The 13,600-nt window shown below is 34.0% G+C and overlaps 1 protein-coding gene and 1 non-coding gene across 3 annotated transcripts in view; one reads left to right on the top strand and one right to left on the bottom strand.

The window, feature by feature from the left end:
- The window catches only part of ROCK1 (Rho associated coiled-coil containing protein kinase 1), a 118,802-nt gene that overhangs the window by 39,723 nt on the left and 65,479 nt on the right, over positions 1–13,600 (bottom strand). For both annotated transcript variants that reach the window (XM_065932490.1, XM_065932491.1), the window contains 4 exons: positions 8,435–8,594; positions 6,267–6,327; positions 2,721–2,809; positions 310–358 (listed from right to left, as the gene is read on the bottom strand). In XM_065932490.1, coding sequence (XP_065788562.1) covers positions 310–358; positions 2,721–2,809; positions 6,267–6,327; positions 8,435–8,594 — 359 coding nt within the window. The remainder of the gene's footprint in view (positions 1–309; positions 359–2,720; positions 2,810–6,266; positions 6,328–8,434; positions 8,595–13,600) is intronic.
- TRNAG-ACC (transfer RNA glycine (anticodon ACC)) lies at positions 6,017–6,089 on the top strand. Its single transcript has one exon. It is a non-coding gene; the product is annotated as a tRNA-Gly (tRNA).

Raw genomic sequence — 13,600 nt, 5'->3', positions numbered from 1 at the left:
ACAGTTCTAGATTCAACTTCTCATCTCCTGCTCCTTTCTCTCTTTTCAACTATTAAGAACCAGTAAACTGAAATTCATGTACTAAAATTTGAGCATGGTTCTAGAATAAAACCACACAGAAGAAACTAAAGCATAATCTAATTTCACTTGAACTTGTAGCTCCAAAGTGAGGCTTTCATCATGATTCTTTGGTCCTGTTCTATACTGCAACCTATCAAGTTCAGATGTAACATTCTCAGAAAACAAAACAATCTGAAAGAGGGAAAAACTCTCAAAAAGGACAACCTCTGATTAGAAAATAAAAATTACCTCTTCGTCCAATTCTTTCATTATCTTGTCTAGTTTTATGTTCGACGTTCTGTAAAAGTAAAAGCAATATGGATTAGAAATACATTTACTTTTTACTGCCTAGGGTGAAAAACCACATTCCTTACTTTTCCATTTAGCTAAGATTTCTTAACCTTTTTTGTGCATATGCTGTGGACTCTTCTGAAGTCAGTCTGGTGAAGCATATAACATTTTTTCACAAAAGTATTTTTAAAGCATAAAATACATAGGATTAAAAGAAATTGTGAAATACAGTCATGAACTTTTTAAAACAGTATGATTCACTAATATACATGTTTTATTAATATATTAAATGGCACAATCTAGCAGCAGTAATTTTATAGTATTAATAAGCATAAATGGAATTTAGAGATAATATTTGCATTCTAGGAAAATATTTGTGATTTTTACTGGTAATAAAAAAATTCACAGCTACTGCTAATACCTGTAGATTACTATGTTCATAATTAAAGATGCTGAATTTCAGTTAAAGGTTACAGAAAAGATTCACTATTCTCCCCCAGGTTTAAGGACCTTAAATTCCATGCATGGATGCTTTAGGAGAGGTTCAAGGATTCTAGGTTAAGGAGTCCTGAATACCTCAGGCAACATTTGCTACTAAACAAAGATCAACCATTTAAACTTTAATGCAAGATTAAGTAAAGAAGGGAAAGGTGGCATATATAAAGCAAACCTGGCAACTTGGGCAAAAATTTGAGATAAACTGAAAGTGCATCATCTCCATCACAATTCATATTTTGGGCTCTAAACATATTTCTGAGCTTCAAATCTGTATATGCAATGCTTCACTTGGATGTCTCACCAAATACTTCATTCAGCATGTCCAAAGCTAAACTTATTCCCTCTGCCCCACACCCCTGCCACAGTACCAACCTGCTGTTCCTCTGCTATCCCCAAACAAGGACACCACCTGGGAATTCTCCCTGACTCATCTTCCTCCCTCATTCTCACTTAGTGAATAAATATCAAGTGCTGCCTTATTAACCAGAGAGTTTCTTAAGAAGCAAATTTGATCTTTTGTTTTCCTTTAATAACTTTTAATGCTTTAGAGAGATCAAACCAGTCAATCCTAAATGAAATCAGTCCTGAATATTCATTGGAAGGACTGATGTAAAGCTGAAATTCCAATACTTTGGCCACCTGATGTGAAGAACTGACTGACTGGAAAAGACCCTGATGCTGGGAAAGATTGAAGGCAGGAGGAGAAGGGGACAACAGAGGATGAGATGGCTGGATTGCATCACTGACTCAATAGACATGAGTTTGAGCAAGCTCTGGGCATTGGTGATGGACAGAGAAGCCTGGTGTACTGCACTCCATGGGGTCACTGCAACACAACTGAGCAACTGAACTGAACTGAATGCCTTTCAATCACCCTTAGGATAAATTCCAACTTTTAATCTTTTCAAAAACAGTATTCTAAGATTTAGATTCTCTTAACCTACCACCTACCCAAGTCTATTTGAGGTCACCACCTCCCTCCCCACCACACATACACTCATTTTCGTATAATTATTGGCCACTTTGGCCACTCTTAATTTCTTCATTAAATTGATCCCTACCACCATCACTATCACTAATTTGTCATCTGCCTTCTAGCTTTAATTATACAAACTGTTCAACATTTATGTAATAATATTTATCCATTTCTTTCTCCTTATTTCTATGTTTTACACCCAGAAATTCCTTACAAATCCTGTGCTCAGGATTATACTAAAGTGTTTTTCTTAAAAAAAAAAAAAAAAAGCCTATATTAAATGCTTCACCATTTAATCTATAGGCAGCGAGCAATTTACTAGTTTCTTCTCCCCTAGTCACAAAATTGCTAGTCTTACCAATTCCATTTTTTGAATACTTCATCTCCATAGTACCTACTTTTTATTTATTCAATACTACCCACTAACAGTAACTATAAAATGTTAAAGTCTGTAATAAGTAACTCAGCATTATGGTAGACTATTTTAAATTCTCTTGATCACTTTATATTTTCATAAATATATTGGCTCTTATTAAATTTAGACTCACAGGACAAAAAAGTTCTGAAAAAATACTGTTCTAGAGAAGCAAAGTGGAAATTAAGAGTGTTTGCATCAAAAATTTAGTGAATTTTTTTACAATTAGTGAATTTTAATCTTCAACAACATTTACATTTTGGAAAGTATCTTATTCAATATAAACTAATTTCCCTGTCAGCTAATTAAATGGGAGAGAAAATGAGTACATTAGGTAGTAAGTGAATAGTCTGCACTGAATGTATATCAGTGGCAATCTTTACAACCCTGCCTTACTTCCACCCACTTTTAGGGATTTAGAGTGCAAATAGCCATTTGCTATGCAACTTTTAATGGGAAAAAGGTAAAGCATATTCTCACCTGCACTTCTGCTCCATTTCATCTTTTAATTGCATTTCATTATGTAACTGCTCTTCCAGCTTGTAAATTGTTTTCTGCAAATTTTCCTGCTTTAATTAAAAACAAAAACTCACTTTAATAAGAATATTCATAGAGAATTTTAAAATAGTAAGTTTATATTACCATTTTATAGCTGTTCACAAGGAAATTATCTGATCCAATCTTACCTTTTTCCCTTCTGTCTGAAATTTTTATTAACTCAACAAGCATTTCCTTCTAATGTTAACATGTCGGGCACTGTGGTTGGCACTAGTAATATAAAAATTCAAAAGATTTGGTCCCAGTTTTCGTAAAGCTAATAGTTAAATAGTGTGACACAGGGAATAGGAGGGGGAAAAGAACCTGCAATAACTCAAAGACATATATACAAAATATTATGATGTGGTAGATACAAATAAAATTACACATAAGGTATACTGCACAGGAAAAAAGGACAGACCTCATCTGCCAGGAATATGGAATGTTTATGATGAGACTTGTAAGAAGAGAAGTATTTACCAAGCAGAGGAAGTGAAAGAATAAATGCATCCTGGCAAAAATGAATGAGTCTGAAAGTAGAGAGACAAAGAAAATACGATTGGATAATGGGGAGAAATCACAACCAGAGGACAGAACATAACAGAGAGACTGAGTCACGTAACAGCTGAAAAGGTGAGTGGGACTATTTCCTTGTATGCCGAAAAGGAGTTGGGCACTTTAACCTGTAAACACTTTAAAAGGTAAAATGACAGTGTTGGCATTTTAGAAATATCACTTAAGTAAAAAAGAAGGTGAATACATTAGATAGCAGAGAAATTCTAGACAAAGAAAAACCAATTAACAGACAGTCCGGGCAAAAAAGAGTATACAGTTCTAATGTAAGGAAGAAGCTATAGAAATGAAGAGGAAATGAATTACTGCATCAATCAGAAGGCAGAATTTATGATCCAGCAACCAATTAGAAATAAGAACAGAATAGCATTACAAAAGATGTGTGACAAAAAGAATTGCTGGGGAGAGGATGAAAAGAGAAAGGCTGAGTTTGGCTTTGGCCTAGGTTGAGGTGTCTGAAAGCTGTGCAGGAAGAGAAGTCTATTCAGAGAGAAAGAAAGGATTCAGGTATAGAGCTCAGAGAAACAAGTTGGTCACACATGAGATTAATTACAGAAAATGGGCAGAGAGCCAAGGTCAGAAGTACTTTGAGAAACATTTAATAATTAAGGGGAGGGGGAAGTAGAAGGAGAGACTGAAAAGAGGACTGAAAATAAAATCCAGAGGCAGGAGAAAAGGCAAGAAATAATGAGAGTATGAGAGTTCTTAGAGTTCTAAGGAGGAAGGATTGCTCAGTGTCAAATGCAACAAAAGAGAAAAATAAGATATGAAATGAAAAATATTCATCATATTTGGCAACTGCAAAGCTGTTCACTAGCATCTCTGCTAGAAGGATTTCAGGGAAGAGTTGAAAATTAAATTGGTTGACTTTTATATTTAGTTCTAGGTTAACAGAAATAGTAGGCACACAAACGTTTTCTTCTTCCCCTCTGATCTTAAACAGAGTAAAAGATAAGAGTCACTGACAGAAACTTATGGCAATCACCACCGAACAAGATTAGCCCAAAGAAAACACGATGCCACTGAATTATTTTTTTTAAGTCCTAATGTACCACTATACTTACAAATAAGTAATACAGTGAGAGGGGAGTTGTAACAGCTCATTTTCACCTTCTCCGGATCAAATGTGCTTTAATTTTGAAGATTTCTGAGCCCTAGTTAGCCACATAACTTGGCAAATAACTTTGTTGGGATGAGAATTTAAAAGAAAAAAACGCATAATAGCTAACAGGTACCCCCACATAGTTCATTCCCCTTTTTCTTACTTCCCCTTCCCACCACATGCTCTCTCAAATGTAACAGCAAACATATAAAGGAGAAAGAGAAGAATTTTATCAGTTTTTAACAATGAACGTGGCCTATTCCTCGTCTCAATTAACAATACAGGCTGCAGCACACAGAGTTCAAAGACTAGTCTAAGGATGGCCAGGTTTATTTTTGGTATATTTAAGAAAATTTCCAGTTAACCCAAAAGGACCTTCTCAAACATAAGCAAGTAAAAAAATTTTAAATCCAGTCTCTTATGAACTACTCTCACAATGAAAAGAACTCATGTCTCTAATATTTACTTCCTATAGTAATTCACTTTTCAGGGTCAAATGAGAAGATGCTCACTCTACTAGTTACTCTCCATTGGTCACCTCTCCCTTTCAGCCTCGAAGATCCATCCTCTGCCTTGTCATGAAATTTACAGACTTCATTACGTGGGCTCTTCTGTCCCATGATTTTAAAGTTGGTTTCAGCCTACAGGTGCCACCAGCTGGAGATCAGTTGGGAGAAATGAAATATCCATTCTCCTCACTCTCCTCTTGCCTTATTGCGGCTTTGGCAGTGTTCTATGTTCTATGCTCCTCTTTCATGATTCTACACATTCTCTCCGAGCTGTGGGAACAAGATTTGTCTCTCCCCGTCCTTCAGACTAGGGGCAATGGCTTCCCACTGCTGTCAATAAATGGCTGCTTTACACCCTTATTTACTGCTCCCTGTAATCCTGCTCATAACACCATTTACAGTCCCTTCATTAAACTCTCTTCACTTCATGAACAAACAAAATGTGGTATATAGATGTAACAATATATTAAGCCTTAAAAAGGAATGATATTCTGATATATCTACAACATCCTTGAGCCTTGAGGACATTAAGTAAAATAAGCCAACCACAAAAGGTCAAATATTGTATTATTTCACTAGAATAGTCAATTTCATAGAGACCGAAAGTAAAAACAGCAGTTATCAGGGGCTGGAGGGAGAGTGGAATGCAGACTTTAATGGGTACAAAGTTTTAGTCCGGGATGAAGAAAAAGTTCTTGAGACGACAGTGGTGATGACCGCGCATCAACAATGTGAGGGTGCTTAATGTCACTTAAAAATGGTGTTAATAAAATGGTCAATTTTGTGTTACATAAATTTTATCACACACACAGAAAACTCTCATTTAAACCTTCTGAATGTATCATGTTTCCCTGTCATGATCCTACCTGAGCAATGAATTATCATAAATTTCTAATTCCAAAGATTAAAAAGACCACCTCTGTCTACCTGTGTAGCAACGTGTAGTTTATTAACTGCTTCCACATATAATATCCCATTTGATATTCAGGCAAAAAATCAAGCAGGAGAAGAGACAGTAGGTAAAAAAGATGCTATAAAAATTTAGGCTTGGGACTTCCCTGGTGGTCTAGTGGTTAAGATTCTGAGCTACCAATGCAGAGGGCCCAGGTTCAATTCCTGGTCAGAGAACTAGATCTCAAGAGTTTACATGTTACAACTAAGACTTCGCATAGCCAAATTAAAAAAAAAAAAAAATCAAGCTCACTAACTACACATTTGGAAGCAATATATATATTAGTATCATGCATACAAAATACATTATCCACAAAACAGCTTTTAAAAAAATAACAATAAGAAAATACCTACCAAGCTTTTATCCACATTAGAGCTAGTTCTGTTATCGTTAGGATTTGCTGAAGATAAGTATCTGGGAAGAAAAAAGTTTTTAAAAGAAAAAAAAAATTTTAATATCAAGTAGCAACCAGTAACAAATATTATATGCCTATTTTTTGAACTTGATCTGCTTTTAAAAGTTGAGTGCATGTTCTTAATTCTTTATTTTTACAAACATAACACAGAAATAACACATATATTAAATAAAACCCACAGTTAGGTCTGAAGTGGTCTTCCCTGGTGGCTCAGTCAGTAAAGAGTCTGCCTGCAATGAGGGAGACCTGGGTTGAAACCCTGGATCAAGAAGATCCCCTGGAAAAGGAAATGGCAACCCACTCCAGTATTCTTGCCTGGAGAATCCCATGGACAAAGGAGCCTGGTGGGCTACATACAGTCCATGGGGTCACAAAGAGTTGGACGTGACTGAGCAACTTCACTTTCACTTTCATGAGACATGACTACAAGGAAAAATCACAGAACATAATCTAGTGTATGATAATGTAGTACAAATAGTGCATGTGTGTATATAATGATTATTTAAGATTACCTTTGTGTAGAAAAAGTAACCACTTTTGTGTAGAAAAAGTAATTAACTGCTGAACTCTACTACAGAAAATATAAAAACACTTAGGGGGTTGTTTACATAAACATCTTGGGTGTTTTACAACACTCAAGACAGAGAAAAACTGATAAAAATATAAAATTTTTAAAATAGAAAAAAAGAAAGAATGCTGGAACAAACATACCGCTTTACAAGGTCTCTGTGCATTTCAATAAAAAATAGTTCCAATATTACAGTCATAGAGAATTAGGGAGGGAAAAGAGATTAAAATACTGTCTTTTTCTAGGGGTCAAAACTCAAGTATCACCTACTTGTCTGATGATACAGAGAAAGTATTCTAGTATCGAAAGAACAAAATTATTGTCTTATAATTGGATTACTGGAGAAATTTCATAAAGCAGGACTAAACTGAATTCCTGTTTTCTAAACTTGACCTGAATTAACCTATTAAAAGTTTTGACTAAAATGACAAGATGTTTCACTTTAGAAGAAAGTGAGCTATAATAACCTCAAATTTAATCATTACTCCAAGAAATTCAAATGTCTACTACCATTTTAATGGAGCATAATTTGACTAGAAGTACATATTCTAAAATAAATTGATCAAGCAGATTTGACATACCCAGTTGATGTTGCCATATAGTTCAGTTCACTTTTATATGCTGGTGTAGCATTTTATTTAGATTTCTATTGTGTAGTATTCGCCAACCTACAGTGTACAACTTGTCCATTTCCTCACTAGGATATAAACATCTCAAGAGAAGACTCTGTATCTTATTAATCCTTATATCTGACGAAGAGTAGACTGTCAAATGTGTCTGTTGAATGAATGCCCAGCATATAAAAATAACGTGAAATGTTTAACTTATATCTGAAGTTCACTGAAAAGGCTAAAACTAACATTAGCTCATACTAATGATAATAATAACTAACACTGAGCGCTTATGCCATGGAGAGCATTGCTCTAAGTGTTTTACTGTGTTTTGATTTATTTAACCCCTACAACAACCCTGAGACACAAATATTACCCCCACCATCCCTATTTTTGAGGAAATGAAGGTATAAAAGATCAAAGCTATTTGCCTAAGGTCACAAGGCCTTATAATGTAAAATATGATGAGTTCACTGAGAAGTTTTAGGGAGGAATCACTTAATTTTTGAAGAATTGAAAACTATAGGCCTTTTGTAACATCAATATAGCGATGATAATGCTAGAAGACTACATACTGTTTAAAAATGCATTATAAAACCAGAACTCTTTGGATAACAGGATTAAGCAAAATATCAACAGTAACAGAATCTCTTGACCTATTAATAGCTGTAATGTGAAGAAACATTAAGTTATTCAGCAAAGAATTTCTGAAAAACAGTATCCTGAGCATGGATGAGTTTGAAAGATACTAAATATGAAATCCTGGAAATATAATCAATTGGTGAATGTGACGTATTAATATATCTTTTTATACACCATTAAATCTACTTTAAATGTTCTAAGGTGAATTTTAGATATCCCTAAGAAAATATTATTACTACAACAAAATCAGTGCCTACCCCCAAAACCAATGTGTAGCATACTTACCTACGATTGCTATAATATGTAAATCCTACAAAAGGTAGTTGATTGCCAACAAAAGCTTTAGGTATAGGGAATGTTTCTTCATCTCCTTTATCTTCTTCCAAGTCATCAAAGTTACTTGTATCTATGTCACTACTTAAATCAGGTACAACTGGTGCTACAGCTAAAAACAGAAACAAAATTAGTTCTTTCCAAATTTAATATCAAGTGAAACAAAGATTTTGCACTAACTACTAATGACTTCCTACATATATATAACTTGTGAACCACAAATTCTAAATGGGCTGAATTCTATTACAGTAAGTTTTACCAGGATTATTAATCAGCAGCTACTGATCACTGATTATATAATTCTGTAAATCAATTATTTTCAAAAATAATTATGATAATTATCATATATACCTCAAGTTTAATTTCAGTATGACAAGTCAAGTATTATTAAGGTTTGTTTTAAAATACACTGCAGTATAAGATGTGCAAAAGAAATTAGGACTACAGAAAAGACTGTTCAGAAACTATAGGGCAAAACAAATTGCACTTAAAAGTTGGTTAGCTTCATACGCAGTATTTCACTTATTAATCTGCTTTACAGCAAACTAGAAATCCGTTACCTCTCTTAGCAGTCTTGGGTATAGTTAATCATTTGTTACTGAAATATTTTTACTTATCTAGAATCTAGATAATCAGTATTCCCCTGCCCACCGGCTCAATAGCTCTATAAGAGCAAAGTTGTTTTTTGTTTTTTTTTTTCTCCAATTAATGTTGATTTACAATATTGTGTTTCAGGTAAAAAGCTAAGTGATTCACTTACGTGTGTGTGTGTGTGTATTTTTGTTTTTTTTCCCAGATTATTTTCATTATTGGTTGCTATTATGATATACTGAATAGGAGCAAACTATTTTGAATTATATTTTCAGACTACTAATAGTTACCTTCCTTGAATTAAGTGATTAGGGGATAACTCAGGTAAGTCTTATAAAATGGCTGTTGGGAAAAGAGAACAGGGATACAAAACCTCAACAAAGACTCTTCTTCAGGAGTTCTAAACTTGAGGGAAGCAAGACCCACATACACTTAAAATAAAACTGTATGTGACAATGCAAATCTTCATGACAATGAAAATAACATATGAAACAAGTACTACCACTGTCTTCTTTTAGAGCTTAAATACGCCACAGAAAGTACATCTAAAAATAAATTTTTGGAAAAACATTTTCTAGTTTAAAGATACAGGAGTACAATAAAACATCACTGAAATATTATCATCAAAACATTCAATAATTATTTTACATACAGTCATTTCATGTTCCCTAACAGAAAAAGATGAAGAAGGGCAAACAGAAGTAACTGACATTACAATCTTAGTTTCACACATAATTTGAATTATTGCTCTATTCAATCATCTGGGTATTCCAGGCAAGAACTAACTACTGTCGTGCATCTCAGATACAGTGACCTATCAGATAAATCTGGGAATGAAACAACACATTTAATCAAAAGAAGCTGAAGTTCTAACAGTAAACAGGAAAAGAGCTTTTCCACCATTTTCTTTCCTTAATGGCCAAGAGAACTGCCCAACTAAATGATTCTAGCTTCCTGACATTAACTGCCTAATTTGTGGAAAGAGGGGAAAAAAGGATTGCCTTTCCTTATGTAGTACATCCTCTTAGCACAAATTTAACCTTACAACAGTAGTTCTCAATCAGGGACAAGTCTGGGCCCTCAGGGATACCCAGCAATGTCTGAAGTCCTCAATTAGGGACAATTTTGGCCCCTCAGAGATATTCAGCAATGTCTGAATGTCAGAAATGTCTGGGTGCATAATTTTTGTTGTCAAAACTGGGGGAGGGATGTTGCTGACATCTGGTGGGTAGTGACTACATCCTTTCCAGCATTTGTTATCTGTAGACTTTTTTTGATGATGGCCATTCTGACCAGTGTGAGGTGAAAATACTGTATATTGATAAAAGGGTCAATTTATGAAGAAGATACAACAATGATAAACATATGTGCATACAACAACAGTTCCAAAGATACACATATACACATATAAAGGACATAAAAGAAACAGTTCTAAGAGTGTCTTCATTAACCCACTCTTGATAGTGAACATAACCCAACACCAACAGCAGAATACACATTTTTCTCAAATACACATGGGACTTCTCCAGGACAGACTATATGTTAGTTCAAGATATAACACATTTAAAGAGGCTGAAATTATACAAAGCATTTTCTCCAACCACAATGGAATGAAACAAGAAGTCAATAATAGAAGGAAAATTAGAAGATTCACAAATATGTGGAAATTAAACAGTTTCTCTTAAACCATGAGGTGAAGAAATTAAAAAGAAAGAAAGAAAGAAAATGCTTTGAGATGAATGAAAATGAAAACAACATACCAAAATTTATGGGATTCAGTGAAACCCATAAATACTTAGGGAAGCACTTTATTTGTAAATGCCTATGTTATATTAAAAAAAAAAGGATCTCAAATCAACAACCCAGACTGACACTCTAAGAAACTAGAAAAACGGCAAATCAAGCCGAAAGCTAGAGGAAGGAAAGAAAAAATACAGATCAAAATGGAAGTAAATCAAACATGTAACAGAAAATGAATCATGAAAATTAACAAAAATTGGTTCTTTAAAAAGATCAGTCAAATTGGCAAATCTTTTACTTCAATAAGAAAAAAGGAGAAGACACATGAATAACTAAAATCAGAAATTAAAGTGAGGACATGATTATCAAACTTCTACAAATAAAAGGGGTAAAATTTAAAAACTATGAACAATTGTACACCAATATGTTAGATAACCGAGAAGAAATGACAAATTCCAGAAACACAAACTATCAAAACTTACTTGCAAAAGAAAAACTGAAAAGACCTATGGTAAGAGATTTAATCAATAACAAAAAATGTCTCAACAAAAAGCCCAAGACAAGATGGTTTCACAATTGAATTCCATCAAATACATAAAGAAGAATTAATGCCAATCCTCACAATTTTCCAAAGACAGAAGAGGATAAAACATTTCCTAATTTATCCCATGAAGCCAGAATTACTCTGACACCAAAGCCAACCAAGACACCACAAGAAAAAAACACAAATCAATATCCCCCGATGCAAAAATCTTTAACAAAGTACTAGCAAATTGAATGTAGCAGCATATTAAGAGGGTTATAAACTATGATCAAGTGGGATATATTCCAGGGTGGCTCACCACATGAAAGTTAATCAGTGTAATACATCACATTAATAGCATGAAGAAAAAAACCCACATGATTATTTCAAATAACACAGAAATGGCATTTTACAAAATCCAACACACTTTCATGATAAAAATATTCAGTTAACAAGGCATAGAAGGGAACTTCCTCAATATAATAAAGGGCACTATTGAAAAACCCACAGTCCACATCATATGCAACAGGGAAAGATTGAAAGCTTTCCTCCAGTGATCAGGAAAAAGACAAGGAAGGATGCTCAATTTCACTACTGCTATTCAACAACATGATGAAAGATCTAGTCAGAGCAAACAGGCAAGAAAAGAAAAGAAAAGAAAAGAAAAGGCAGCCTAACTAGAAACACATTCAGTAACTGCTCTAAAAATTGCACTGTCTTTTTTTTCAGGAATGGAAAAACCCATTCTAAAGTTCATATGGAATCTAAATGGATCCCAAATACAGGCATACCTTACAAATATTGTGAGTTCTGTTTCAGACCAGAGCAATAAAGCAAACAGTGCAATAAAGTGAGTTAAATAACTTTTTTTGACTCCTCAGTGTGTATAGATGTTAACACTATAATGTAGTCTGCTATGTGTGCAACAGCATTATGTTTTCAAAACTGTTAAAATTAAAAACCTAATTTAAAATTAAGGCCTTAACGAAAAAATATTCAACTGCTAAAAAATGCTAACCATCATCTGACCACACAGTGTTGTCACAGATCTTTAATTTGTAAAAAAACTGCAGCTATCTGTGAAGCGCAATAAAGCTAGGTATGCCCGTAATCAAAACAATCTTGAAAAAGAAGAACAAAGTTGGAAGATTCAGACTTTGTGATTTCAAGAGCTACTACAAAGCTACCACAATCCAAACTGTGTACTACTGGCATAAAGACAAGTATATAGATCAGTGGAGTATAATAGAGAGTTCAGAGATTAAACCCTCACATTATATGGTCAAACACTTTTTGATAAAGGTACCAACACTATGTAAGGAAAAAAGGACAGTCATTTCAACAAATGGTGCTGGGAAAACTGGATATCCATATGCAAAAGAATGAAGTTGGATTCTTATCTTACACTATATACAAAAATTAACTCAAAAGAATAGAAAGCAATGACTATGACAGTAACTCAGAAGAATGGAAAGCAGTGACTCTGACAGATACTTGTATACCAGTGACCAGAAAAACATTACTCACCACAGCTAAAGGACAAGCATTCTGAAGTATCAGTCAAGAGAAGAACGGACTTTTTAAAAAAGTGGTATAAACACACAATGGAATACTATTCAGCCTTAAAATGGAATGAAATTCTGATGCAGGCTATAATATGGATGAATCCTGAAGACAAGCTAGTGAAATGTCAACCTCAAAAAGACACAGGATGTATGAATTCACTTGTTTGAAGCAGCAAGAACAGTCAAATTCATAAAGCAGAACAGTGGCCACTGGGGGTTGTGATAAGGGGAGAATGAAGATTTAAGGTTTAATGTGTTACAGAGACTTAGTTTGGGGTGATAGAAAAATTCTGAAAATGGACGGTGATGTGGTTACACACCAATCTGAAGGAGCTTAATGCTACTGAACTGTGTACTTAAAAATGATTACAATGGTAAATTTTAAGATATTTATCCTTTATGACAATAAAAAAGAGACAATCTTTCTTAAAGTTTATTTTTTTAAAAAGAACCCAATATAAAAAATAAATAAATAAAAAGAACCCAATGTAATGCTGAGGCAGTCTAAACTTCTAAGACCCTAAAACTTACTAGCTCCTGAATTTTTTATCCACGAAGCCTACATTGATTATCTTTTTCATGAAAATATAAAATCCTAAGAGAGGACACCAGACCTGATGGAAAAACAGAACCTAAAGTAGCACATATGTACATACAGTTAATTGTGTTTGCTTTTAACTAAACCGAAAACTCATCACA

This window comes from Muntiacus reevesi, chromosome 4 (assembly GCF_963930625.1).
Source record: "Muntiacus reevesi chromosome 4, mMunRee1.1, whole genome shotgun sequence".
Lineage (NCBI taxonomy): Eukaryota > Metazoa > Chordata > Mammalia > Artiodactyla > Cervidae > Muntiacus > Muntiacus reevesi.
This window is presented reverse-complemented; position numbering and strand designations above follow the sequence as displayed.